Source organism: Balaenoptera musculus, chromosome 16, assembly GCF_009873245.2.
Source record: "Balaenoptera musculus isolate JJ_BM4_2016_0621 chromosome 16, mBalMus1.pri.v3, whole genome shotgun sequence".
In the NCBI taxonomy this organism is placed as follows: domain Eukaryota; kingdom Metazoa; phylum Chordata; class Mammalia; order Artiodactyla; family Balaenopteridae; genus Balaenoptera; species Balaenoptera musculus.
The window spans coordinates 47,311,822-47,326,251 of NC_045800.1; the positions used below are offsets into that span (position 1 = coordinate 47,311,822).

General features: G+C 35.0%; 1 protein-coding gene across 5 annotated transcripts in view; it reads right to left on the bottom strand.

Annotated features, from left to right (window-relative positions):
• The window catches only part of ZFAND4 (zinc finger AN1-type containing 4), an 80,143-nt gene that overhangs the window by 9,142 nt on the left and 56,571 nt on the right, over window positions 1–14,430 (bottom strand). For all 5 annotated transcript variants that reach the window (XM_036829646.1, XM_036829649.1, XM_036829647.1 and 2 more), the window contains one exon: window positions 10,442–10,589. In XM_036829646.1, the coding sequence (XP_036685541.1) occupies window positions 10,442–10,589 (148 nt within the window). The remainder of the gene's footprint in view (window positions 1–10,441; window positions 10,590–14,430) is intronic.

Below are 14,430 nucleotides of genomic sequence, written 5' to 3' on the forward strand. Positions count from 1 at the left end.
GCTATCCTTGAAAAGATCTGCTTGCAAGGCTGGCCCTTGGCTGGCTTCTAGGAACTTGTATTTCAAGAAGTAGTAGTATTTCCTGCTACCATAACAGATAAGAGTGGCTCATTGGGCCTAAACTGTTTGTGCAAGCAATATGGTTTATGCTGAACATCAACTTTCCTTCTGGGAGTCTGGAATTTTGGTACATGCTAGGCAGAGGGTGCCTCCATGAAAAGCTCCTAATAAAACCCCTGGGCAAAGAATCTTTAATGAGCTTCCCTGGTAGACAACATTCCACATGTGCTGACAACTCACTGACAGAGTAATTAGTCATATCTTATGATACTTCACTGGGAAAGCCTGTGCTTGGTTTCCTCTGGACTTCACCCCATGAACCTTTTCCCTTTGCTGATTTTGCTTTGTACGCTCTTTTTGCTATAATAAATCTTAGCTATGAATAAAACTATAAGCTAATCCTGTGAGTCCTTCAAGCAAATCATCAAACCTAGGAGTGCTCTAGGAGTCCCCAATATAGTAGATTTTAATAAAAGCATCACAACAATTTATGGTGTATGGTTAAAATTGAAAATTAAAGATATGAAGCCTTAGCGCTTATCTTTAAGATATGAACTGATATGTGCATGACAAAAGGAAGGAATACCTGATGATATACCAAATCTCCCAACCTAGAAATATAAGAAAATCTAGATAATTCAGCAGACAGCAGTTGAGGCAAGAACTAGAGGGGAGCTAAAAATCCAAAGAAAGAAGAAACTTGGAAAGATATGAACCAAACATTTCATGTCTAGCCAAACTGTCCTTTAAGTGTTATGGCTAAAGAAAAAGTTTTAAACATCCAAACACTCAGAAAATACTGTATTTACAAGCTTTTCCTAAGAAATTTATTAGAGATGAGCTTCTTCTAACCAAAAAGCATGGGTAAACTTCAGTAAGAAGACTGATAGTAAGCATGTAATATATTTAATTAAAGACCTAAAACTAAGAGTGGGGACAAGATTAGAAAAATGATTTGTAAATGTTATACTATCTTAAAAAGCAGAAATAATACAAATATTAAAAATGGAAGAAGATGAAAGAAAGTAAAATAAGTTCATTGATTATAACTTAATAAGTAGGAGTCAAAAGATATCTTTTAAAAATAAAAGAGAAGACAATTAAGTATGGAAAAGGCAGAATAAGGACATGATAAAAGATATTACTATAAAGTTAAACAATAGAACAAAAAATAAAAGCCTTCTGAAGTACCAAAAAGTACACACTCAACACACTCACATACCCATACACACACAAAACAGACCATAAAGAAACTGTAAATATAACAAAATAATAAGATATTAAGGACCAAATATAGGGACTTCCCTGGTGGCTCAGTGGTTAAGAATCTGCCTGCCAATGCAGGGGACACGGGTTCAAGCCCTGGCCCGGGAAGATCCCACATGCCTCAGAGCAGCTAAGCCCATAAGCCACAACTACTGAGCCTGTGCTCTAGAGCCCACGTGCCACAACTACTGAGCCTGCGTGCCACAACTACTGAAGCCCACCCACCTAGAGCCCGTGCTCCACAACAAGAGAAGCCACTGCAATGAGAAGCCCGTGCACCGCAACGAAGGGTAGCACCCACTTGCCGCAACTAGAGAAAGCCCACATGCAGCAACGAAGACCCGACACAGCCATAAGTAAATAAATAAATAAATAAATTTATTTTTTAAAAAAAGACCAAATATAAAAGTCATACCAGTAAATGTGAATGTGATTAAGTGGTATATTTTTTAAAATTTCAAATTGGCTCACAAAGCAAAAAACAACTCTATGCTGTATATAAAAGGTCTTCCCAAAACAAAGTAAATCAAAAGTTAATAAAAAAAGACATGGGAAAGAATACACAAAGCAAATTAAAACAATAAGATATCAAGGGTTATGGGCCTGATATCAGGCAAGGAAAATTCAAGCTGAAGGTCAGAGATGAAACATTTTATAACATCTAGAATTAGCAGTATAATGAAAATACAACAGTTATTAATATTTATGCACTAAATCACACAACCACCTTCTTAAAGCAAAAACTATGGGAGATGAAAAGAAAAATACACAGAAACCCACTAATAATTACAGACTTTCACGTATCACTATTCTCATTTTAAGAGAGAGCAAGCTGACAAAAAAATAAGGAAATAGAGGACGATTTAATAACGTCAAATCTTACAGACAGCTATCAAACTTTTACCCTGATAACAGAGAATGAGCCATTTTCTTAAGTATACACAGGACAGTCATAAAGAGTGATATTAGATCACGAATAATCAAATTCTATTAAGCAGATATGGAAATAACATTCTCTGATTTCTATGCAATAAAAAGAGAAATTTAAAAAAATTAAAAAGGCTCTCTCGCCAGGATTTTTTCAAACTCAAACTACTCTTGGATAAAAAGGGAACTATCAACTAAAAATGCAAAATTTCTTTTAAAAATTAATGAAAATACTACAAATTGACATTAAGTTCTCCCTGATGAGCTGATCTGAAAAGAATATGTCATCTACATAATATCCTGCCAAAAATGTTTGACCTGCATCTAATCATGATGAAACAATAAGACAAACTCAAACTGAGGATATTCTACAAAACTGGCCTACACTTCAAAAGTATCTGACATGAATGTCCAACAAAGGCTAAGAAATAGTTCTGTATAAAAGCAGACCAAGAAAACATTACAACTACATACAACAATGCATGATTCTTGATTGGATCCCAGATTGAAAACAGAAAGAAAAATCAAAATAAAACAAAATGCTATCAAATACATTATTGAGACATGGAGAAATGTGAATATGGATGAAGTAATGTGTATCAGTGATAAATTATGTGTGTGATAACTATATTGTGGTTATGTAGGAGAAGGCTCTGTTCTTAGGAGTGATATACTGAATTAAATATTTAGGGGGAAATGTTACGATATCTGCAACTAACTACCAAATGGATCAGGTAAAAGAAATAGGGAAAGAAAACAAATGTGGAAAAATGCTAACTGGTGAATCTAGGTAAAATTTTCATGGTTGTTCACGGGTATAACATTTCTGAAGGACTGAACATTTTTCAAAGTAAAAAAGGTAAAATAAGTGTTCAGACAAAATCTAAGAGACTTAATTGCCAGGAGCCCTAAATGAAAAGAAACACTAAAAGATTCAGATGGGAGGAAAATAATCTTTAAATGAAGCAAGTAATTGCAGGAAAGAATAAAGAGCAACAGAAAAGGTAAATATGTGGGTAAATATCAATAATATTAGCAATATAAAACAATTTGAGGGGCTCAAAATATATATAAAATTAAAATGCATGACAACGACACAAAAGGTGTTTGGATGTATAAATGGAGTTAGTGTTCTAAGATTCTGGCATTAAAAGCAAAGTGATAAAAATCATTTTTATTAGACTATAAGTAGTCAAGAATGTACAAATAATCTCTAGAGTAACCACTTGACAAAGCTAGTATAATAGTAAGTAGCTAACAAAGTAGTAGAGGATAAAAACTGAATAACAAAAAATAGACTAATCTAAAAAAGGACAAAAAAGGAGAGAAAAAGAAACAGAACAGGTGGTTAAATAGAAAATAAATAGTAAGATGATAAAAATCCACATGTATCAGTAATTATACTAAATGTAATAGATGAAAATCTTAGGCTTGTCAGTTTAGATTAAAAAATAATAAAACTAACCATGTACTGACTACAAGAGACAATTCTTAAATATAGGAACATAGAGTGAAAGTAACAGAGTGGAAAGATATATAATAGAAACATAAACCAAAATAAAGCTAGCTCAGCTACACTAATAAGAAAGTAGCTTATACTAATAAGACAAGTGTATTACAAGACATAAAGAAAAATATTTTATAATGATAATAAATAATAATTTTTATAATAATATAAACTACAAGAAAGATATTACAATTCCTTGGATATCATAAAATCTGTACTAGATCATTTGATCTAGTTTGACAGAGTTTCAAAATACATAAAGCAAAAATAAACATCTTAAAAGGAGAAACACACAAATCCACTACCAGAAAGGGAGATTTTTAATACACTTCTCTCAATAACTGATGGAAAACAGACACACACAAAAATTAGAAGACCAGAACAACACAAATAACTTATCTAATTGATATATACAGAACACTATATATATGGACAGATTACACAGTCTCTCCAAGTGTGTAAGTGGCATTTATTAATATGCTTAGTCACAAATCAAACCTCAACTAATTTCAAAGGCTTGAAATAATTTAGAGTATGTTCCCTGACCACAGTGATATTAAACTACAAATCAGTAATAAAAAGGTACATAATGGGACTTCCCTGGTGGCGCAGTGGTTAAGAATCTGCCTGCCAATGCAGGGGACACGGATTTGAGCCCTGGTCTGGGAAGATCCCACATGCCGCGGAGCGACTAGGCCCGTGAGCCACAATTGCTGAGCCTGCGCGTCTGGAGCCTGTGCTCTACAACAAGAGAGGCTGCGATAGTGAGAGGCCCGCGCACCGCGATGAAGAGTGGCCCCCGCTTGCTGCAACTAGAGAAAGCCCTTGCACAGAAACGAAGATCCAACACAGCCATAAATAAATAAATAAATAAATAAATAAATAAATAAAATTTAAAAAATAAATACAGCAAGTAATTTAAAAAAGAAAAAAAGACTCTGCCTGCCAATGCAGGGGACACAGGTTCAAGCCCTGGTCTGGGAAGATCCCACATGCCGCGGAACAACTAAGCCCATGCGCCACAACTACTGAGCCTGTGCTCTAGAGCCCGAGAGCCACAACTACCGAGCCCACATGCCACAACTACTGAAGCCCACACTAGTCTAGAGCCCGTGCTCTGCAACAAGAGAAGCCACGGCAATGAGAAGCCCACGCGCCGCAACGAAGAGTAACCCCCGCTCGCCGCAACTAGAGAAAGCCTGCGGGCAGCAATGAAGACCAAACACAGCCAAAAATAAATAAATAAATAAATAAATAAATTTATATCTTAAAAAAAGGTACATAATATTCCACGTTTGTAAACTAAGAGGTTCACTTCTAAGTAAGCCATGAGTCACACTGATATAAAGATTTAATGTAATCCCTGTGAAAATCCCAATAGCATTTTTGCAGAAATAGAATAATCCATCCTAAAATTCGTAAGTGATCTCAAGGGACCCCAAATAGTCAAAATAATATTGACACATAAGAACAAAGTTGCAGGTCTCACACTTCCTGATTTCAAAACTTATTACAAAGCTAAAACTTATTGCAAAGCTTATTACAAAGCTGTTGGTGTGGTACTGTCTTTATGTCAGTACCACACTAATCAAAATAGTGTGGTACTGACATAAAGACAAACATATTGACCAATGGACTACAACAGAGAGCCCAGAAATAAACCCTCACATATATGGTCAAATGACTTTCAACAAGATGCCAAGACCACTCAATGGGGAAAGAACAATTTCTTCAACAAATGGAGTTGGGAAAATTGGGTATCTTCATACAAAAGAACGAAGCTGGACCCTTACCTTGCACCATATACAAAAATTAACTTAAAAATGTATCAAAGACCTAAAACTATAAAATTCTTACAAGAAAACAGGAGGAAAAGCTTCATGACATTGGATTTGGCAATGGTTTCTTGGATATGACATCAAAAGCATGGGCAACAAAAGAGAAAACAGATAAACTGGACTACATCAAAATTTAAAGCTTCTGTGTATCAAAGGATACTACCATCAGAGTAAAAAGGCAACACACAGAATAAGAGAAAATATTTGCAAATCATATATATCATAAAGGGCTAATATCCAGAATATATAAAGAATTCTTAAACCTCAACAACAAAAACAATAACCTGATTCAAAAATGGGCAAAACACTTGAATAGATATTTCTCCAAAGAAGATATACAAATGGCCTACTAGAACATGAAAAGATGCTCAACATCACTAATTATTAGGAAACTACAACTACAAACCAACTACGACCAACTACAACTAAATCAAAACTACAACTACGACCTCATGTCCATTAGGATGACTACTATTAAAAAAAAATGTATTGGTGAGTATATGAAGAAATGGGAAGCTATGAAAAACAGTATGGCAGTTTCCCCAAAAATTAAAAATAGAATTACCATATGATCTTAAAATTCTGGGTAAATTTACGAAAGAATTTAAAGTGGGGTCTCAAAGAGATATTTGCATACCCTTGTTCATAACAGCATTATTCACAATAGCTAAAAGGTGTAAGCAACACATGTCTCCATTGACAGATGCATGGTTAAGTAAAATGTTGTATATACATATTTACTCAACCTTAAAAAGTATTGAAATTGTGACATAAGCTACAACATGGATGAACCTTGAGGACATTGCTAAGTGAAGTAAGTCACAAAAAGACAAATACTGTAGGATTTCACTCATATGAGGTTCAAGAAAGTCAAATTCATAGAAAACAGAGAGTAGAATTGTGGTTGCCAGGGGCTGGGGGTGTAGAGAAATTGGGAGTTGTTTAATGAGTATAGAGTTTCCATTTTCAAGATGAAAAAGTCTGGAGATTGGTTGCTCAACAGTGTGAATGTACTTAACACTACTGAACGGTATGTACACTTGAAAATTAAGATGGTAAATTTTGTTATATTTATTTTACTATAATTAACAATTTTGTAATGTTAATTATAGAATCTAGGTGGTGGATGAACAGGTGTTCACTGTAAAATTCTTTCAACCTTGCTGTATGTTGGAAAAGAAAGGAAAATTAAAGACCAATTTCTCTGATGAACAAAAATCCTAAATAAAATATTACGAAATTTAATCTAAAGACATAAAAAGGAAAATTCACCACAACCAAGAGTGGTTCATTCTAAGACTGATTTCATATTTTAAAAAAATAAATTCACCACATTATCAGAATAATTTTATTCAGTGTAAAATACTTTTTAATTTCCCTTTGGATTTCTTCTTTGACCCATCAGTTACTTAGAAGTGTGTTATTTCCAAAATATTAGATTTTCCAGATATCTTTGTTGACTCCTAATTTTATCCATTGTAATAAGAGAGCATTTTTTTTTCACACACACACACACACTGTATTTTATTTTTACAAGAGATAAATAAACTGACACCAAGCATTTTAAATGGATGACCACAACAAAAGCAACAATGATTACAATTACCAAACACGAAACACACTCATACTATGAAGAGAGCATTTTTTGTATGATTTGAATCTTTTAAAATTTATTGGGACTTGTTTGATAGCATACAATACAGTTTATCTTAGTAAATGCTCTGGGTGCACTTAAAAAGAATGTGTATTCTGCTGTTAGGTGGAGCTTTCTTTAAACGTCAATAGGGACAAATAGGTTTACAGTTAATCGAGTTATATTAGAAATCTAATATAACTATGAATTTATCTATTTCTCTTTATAGCTTTTGCTTCATGCATTTTGATGTTCTGTTATTAGGTACATAAACATTTAAGATTGTGGGGAAAGAATTTTATTTTTAATAGAGTTAGGTCAACTGTACTCCATCTGGAAAAAACTTGTCTTCATCCTACTTTACATTATATATGTTTTCTAAAGTTGTGAGGTTGTTTTTTTTTTTTTTCAGATGGATTGTAAATCTAAATGAGAAAGGAAAAATCATACAGCTTTTGGATAAAAAACACAGGAGCATGTCTTCAAAACACTGTGGTAGGAAAAAACTTCATTAAATTTTATAAAAACTAGTAATCATAAAAGGAAAACTGTTAAGTTAAAATACATTAAAATAAAGAATATTTATTCATTAAAAAAATACGAAAGTGAAATAGCAGCTGTTAGAATATCTATAAATCATGTATCTGTCCAAGAACTTGTATCCATAGTATATAAAAATTCCTTCAAATCAGTAAGCAAAAGGCAGACAACCCAATTTAAAAAATGAGCAAAATATTTGAACAAGCACTTGACAGAAGTCAGTATCTTAAAAAAAAAAAGGATGTATTTAAACAGTGTGATTCACATGATATAAAGACTGTTGGTACAAAAGTCAATATCTTAATGGCGAATAAGCATATGAAAAGCTTAACATTATTCTCCATCAGAGAAATGTAAATTAAAACCACTACACATCCACCAGAATGGATAAAATAAAAAAGACTCACAATGTCAAGTGTTGGTGAGGATGTGACACAAACGGGAACTCTCCTGTTTCTGATGGGAGTGTAAACTGGTTCAGACACTTCACAAAACTGTTTAGCAAAACAACTAAAGCTACACAGATACCTACCCTATGGCGCTACAAGTCTATTCCTAGCTATATGCCCCAAAGAAAAGAGTGCATGGGTCCACCAAAGTCATGTATAAGAATGTTCAGAGCAGCTTTGTTGATGAAAGCCAAAAACTAGAAACAACCTAAATGTCAAAAGAAGAAGGAAGAAACGAAGTACAGGCATACCTCATTTTATTGCACTTTGCAGATAACCGCGTTTTTTACAAATTGAAAGTTTGTTGCAACCCTGTGTTGAGCAAGTCTATACTGATGCCATTTTTCCAACAGCATTTGCTCACTTTGGGTCTCTGGGTCACATTTTGGTAATTCTTGCAATACTTCAGCCTTTTTCATTATTATTATATTTGCTATGGTGATCCGTGATCAGTGATCTTTGATGTTACTACTACAACTCACGGAAGGCTCATATTATGGTTAACATTTTTTAGCAATAAAGTATTTTTAATTAAGGTATGTACATTGTTTTTTAGACATAATGCTATTGCACACTTAACGGACTACAGTATAGTGTAAACATAAATTTTATATGCACTGGGAAACCAAAAAAATTCGTGTGACTCACTTTATTGCGATATTCGCTTTACTGTGGTGGTCTGGAACCGAATCTGCAATATCTCCGAGGTATGCCTGTATAGTCATACAATGGATTAGTACACAGTAGTAAAAGAGAATGAAATGATACATGCAACAACATGGATGAACTGCAAAAGTATTATGCTGAGCAAAAGAAACCAGACCAAAAAAAGGTGTATTATATATAATTTATACAAAGTTCAAGAACAGTAAAGACTAATTCATGGTGACACATGTAAGAATAGTAGTTATTTCTGGGAGTAGGAAAAGGCAGGTATTGATGGGAACGGTTACAAGGAAATCTGGAGAGAAATTTTAATTTTGAGTTACACCTATTTTAATTTGAGTTATACCTACATGACTGTATAGAAATGTAAAAATTCATCAAGTTCTATTAAAGACTTGTGAATTTTATTTTATGTACATATTACATTTCAATAAAGAAAAAGTTATTAATGGAGTGAAAAGCAAAATAATAGAGTGGTGATACATATATATGACAAAAAACTTATATCCAGAATATTAAAGATCTCCAAAAAAATCAATAAGCAAAACACATACAACCCAATTTTAAAAATGGGCCAAAGATCTGAACAGGCATTTTATAAAAAAGGATATCCAAATACCCAATAAATACATGAAAGGTGCTCAACTTCATTGATCAGAGAAATGCAAATTAAAACCATAATGTAGGGCTTCCCTGGTGGCGCAGTGGTTAAGAATCCGCCTGCCAACGCAGGGGACATGGGTTGGAGCCCTGGTCCAGGAAGATCCCACATGCCGCAGAGCAACTAAGCCCGTGTGCCACAACTACTGAGCCTGTGCTCTAGAGCCCACGAGCCACAACTACTGAGCCCACGTACCACAACTACTGAAGCCCGCACACCTAGAGCCTGAGCTCCACAAGAGAAGCCACGCAACGAAAAGCCCGCACACCTCAACGACGAGTAGCCTCTGCTCGCCGCAACTAGAGAAAGCCCGCATGCAACAACGAAGACCCAACGCAGCCAAAAATAAATAAATTTATTTATTTATTTATTAAAAAAAACCCAAAACATAATGTAATGCCACTACACACCAACCAGAACGACAAAAATAAAAAAGGACCATAACAAATACTGGTAAGAATGCATGAAAATTGCAACTCTCATTCACTATTGGACAGAATTCATTCAATTACTTTGGAAAACTGACAGTATCTAGTAAAGCTAAACATTCCTTATCAACATCCAGGTACTGGAGATATCCATAATAAGTAAATATTAACAGCATTTTAAAAAGTAACTATTGCAAAATTAAGGTTAGGCTATCTTTTATTATCCTTCTTAGCTCTATGAAATTTTTTAAAATCATGAATTATTTTGAGTGCAGTATTATCACATTAAATACATTGCTGGCCTAAAAAAATCAATTCACCACATTTAATATCTCAATAAATAACTGAGGCCAGAAACTTGAAATGAATAATAGTTTATAAATCTTTTTTTTCCCACAATTACCAACAGACTCAATGCTGTGAGCCCTGCAAGGATATACTAGAGAAAGACCTGGCCAAGCTTCACCTTTTTGCTGAGATTCATGTTCTCCATCTTAGCCTTCAGCAGTTTCATCTTATTCATAGTTATTGAATTTTCAATTATCTGTTGCCCAGAAGGAGAAGGCTCAATTTCCTCATCTTCATCAGTATGCAAATTATACACAGAACCACCACTGCAAAGAAAATAATAATTACTAATGAAATGCACCTTATACCTGCCCAATGACTAAAAATATTTTAAATGCAATACAAACTATAGATGTTGTTAATGATAAAACGATAAATCCATCTTGTCAATGTAAATTCAAGGCAAATGTATTTCAAAAATATATTTCTTATGAGAAAAAAAGTAAATGGGGATAAATATCATGATCTAGAATTACTGAAAATCTAGTACAGCTGAGCTTTTCTGAAGTCAGTATACCATAAGTGAAGATCTTTTATGTTTGGAAATGTAACCAGACAGAATAGCACAGATTTTAAAATGAAAAAAGACACCTTGGTCAAGTCATGACACAAATTATTAAACATATAAAACATTCCAATTACTGATCAATCACAATAACATTTATTCATAACTTAACATATTTATTATCTGGAGCCCTTTCTCTTTGACTACAGAATGCCACAATATAATGCCATAATATAATGGCACTATCACACTATCCTCATATTTATTCTTATATGTCTATCTTTCCCCCTTATTCCCCCATATGTAAGCAAGTTGAAAGCAGATATTAATATTAGGCTTGGGACTTCTCTGATGGCTCAGTGGTTAAGAATCCGCCTGCCAATGCAGGGGACACAGGTTCGATCCCTGATCTGGGAAGATCCCACATGCTGCGGGGCAGCTAAGCCTGTGCGCCGCAACTACTGAGCCTGCGTGCCACAACTACTGAAGCCCGTGCGCCTAGAGCCCGTGCTCCACAAGAGAAGCCACCGCAATGAGAAGCCTGTGCACCGCAGTGAAGAGTAGCCCCTGCTCACCACAACTAGAGAAAGCCCGCAGGCAGCAATGAAGACCTAATGCAGCCAAAAATAAATTTAAAAAAATATATATTAGGCTTTGCTCATCTTCCTAGTCTTAGCACCTGGCACAATGCTTGGCACACATTTAACAAACGTTTGCTGAACTGAATGCAAACATAATTAAAATTTCATTCAGCTTTTTCAGTAATGGGAAAATTAAAATGGTACACAAGGTCAGCATATTTGAAGAATGACTGAAATTTTAAATTGAGCATAAGAAGCATGTGCACTAGTCACCGTGCCCAATTTACTGTATCTATGCTAAAGAAGTATGAGAATAAGACTTCCTGTTCTATATGGTTGTAAGAAATGGAAACAATTTAAGATAACCTTAATAGGGCATATTCCATAACACTTCTGAAGGACATACTACCACCACACAAAGGTAAAGCAGAGAGTGGATAGCCCCATTCCTAAACTTTACATGGTGAAACTGGTGACATTCTGAAATCATGGGTTAATTACATTGCACAGCAGCCACAGGTATCAGGAGGAAGAAGGGCAGAAATTGGTCTCCATAGCCAATTCAGTCCCTAGCGTTTGACTCGTGACTATCATTTCGATCTATTATAGATGCCTAGTATAATATGAAAATTGACACAATGGACACAACACTAAATTGACACTGCTACCATTTACTGAATGCCTACTCTGCCAGGCACTTTCCGCATTATTATTTCTAATCCTCACAAAAACTACATAAGATGATATTACATCCCATTTTATAAATGAGGAACCTGCAGTTGAGAGAGGTTAAATGATTTTGTTCAAGACCAGAGACCCAGTAAATGGTGCACCTAAGATTCAAATCCTCTGTCTGGTTCCAAAGTCTATTCTTGATACTACTTCCTATTGCTTCCCCAGGCACCAAACAATAGACCTTACTGCGTCATACTTTTGTGTCCAAATTAAGTAACAGAATTTATAGTATGTGAAGGCTCTCATCTTGAACTTAACTATACCTGAAAAGGAAGGTTGAGGTGAAGATTTTTGCCAGTTCACCCTTGGAGTTGGAAGGAATGACTCAAGTATATTCTATTCTTGGTCACCTTGTAATACTTTAACTTCAACTACTTCTCTGTTATGTCCTGTAGCATTTTAAATTTATCCATATTAAATACTAAAAGAGGTTTCTGACTCAACCTTCCTGTCATAAAAAACTGGTCCTTTACTATTTTCCCACAGAGACCAGTGTGTGTGTGTGTGTGTGTGTGTGTGTGTGTGTGTGTGTGTGTGTGTGTGTGTGTGTGTGTGTGTGTGTGTATTTGTACGTTAAAAAGTACAATCATGATAAATATTTCATGGGCTGCATTTTAAAGGATAAAAAAAATTTTTAAATTCACCTAATTTAGGGACTTACCTGGTGGCACAGTGGTTAAGACTCTGCGCTCCCAATGCAGGGGGCCCAGGTTCAATCCCTGGTCAGGGGACTAAATCCCACATGCATGCCACAACTAAGAGTTCGCATGCCGCAACTAAGAGTTCACATGCCGCAACTAAGACTCAGTGCAACCAAATAAATAAATAAATAAACATTAAAAATATATATATGTTAAAAAAAATTCACCTAATATTTTCAAAATACCACATTATTGTGTTTCCTCTCACAAAGCATAGATCAGTTAGAAGCCAATTCCAATTTTTTTCTAAATGGAAAAATGTAACTAGACCAGGATAACACAGTAATTTATAAACTTAATCCAAGAATATTTCTTTATTTTTAAACATTCTAAATATTTTCTTGAATGCTATATTTAACTTTTTCTAAATCTTTTAACCTAATAATAGGATTAAAGAATAAGAGATGGGCAAATGTAATATTTATTCCAACAAGAATATTATTCACCCTGAAGCCAACTCCTTATGTGACTTTCACAGATAAGTTACCATTGAATTTAGTGTTGCAATGCCTCCTTTTATTTCTTCCCACTTAAAAAAGCAGTAAGGTAGCACAATTAACTAAAAAGATTTGAGACTAAAAATGATGACTGGTACAAGATTTTGTAACAGAATGAATCAAATAATTCTGTTTCTTCTTAGAGCAAGAGTCAGCAAACTATGAACAAGGTCAAATTCAGTCCACCACTTTTTTTTTTCTTAATAAATTTATTTATTTTATTTATTTATTTTTGGCTGCGTAGGGTCTTTGTTGCTGCGCACAGGCTTTCTCTAGTTGCAGCGAGCGGGGGCTACTCTTCATTGTGGTGCGCGGGCTTCTCATTGCGGTGGCTTCTCTTGTTGTGGAGCACGGGCTCTGGGCGTGCGCGCTTCAGTAGTTGTGGCTCGCGGGCTCAGTAGTTGTGGCTCGCGGGCTCTAGAGCGCAGTCTCAGTAGTTGTGGCGCACGGGCTTAGTTGCTCCACAGCATGTGGCACCTTCCCGGACCAGGGCTCGAACCCGTGTCCCCTGCATTGGCAGGCGGGTTCTTAACCACTGTACCACCAGGGAAGCCCCCACCACTTATTTCTGATTGGCCCACAAGCTAAGAATGGTTTTTACACTTTTAGATAGTCGAAACAATCAAAATAATAATATTTCATAATGTGAAAATTATGTGAAATTCACATTTGTGTCCAATAAAGTTTTGCTGGAACACAGCCACACTCACTTGATCACATATTGCATGCACTGCATACTGCTCTTACGCTACAATGGCAGAGTTGAATAGATGCAGAAGAAATTGTATGTGGCTCTCTCATTGCTTTGTACTGTGGTTTAGCACACTATAAATCACAGTGGCACAGTCATAATCAACAACACTTTGACTGCCATGTGTGTCACTGTACAATGACATTTTATTACCAGTACATACCCAACATGTCAAAATGAAGAGAAGAGTGGACTTCAAATGCTGCAGTTTTAAGACACAGTAGAGAGTGGATCATTTTGCTATCAACTAAATAGCAAAATGTGGTGTTTATTATACAATGACACTATAGCTATGCTAAAGAAAAACAACATATTTGGACATTATCAGACTAAGGAC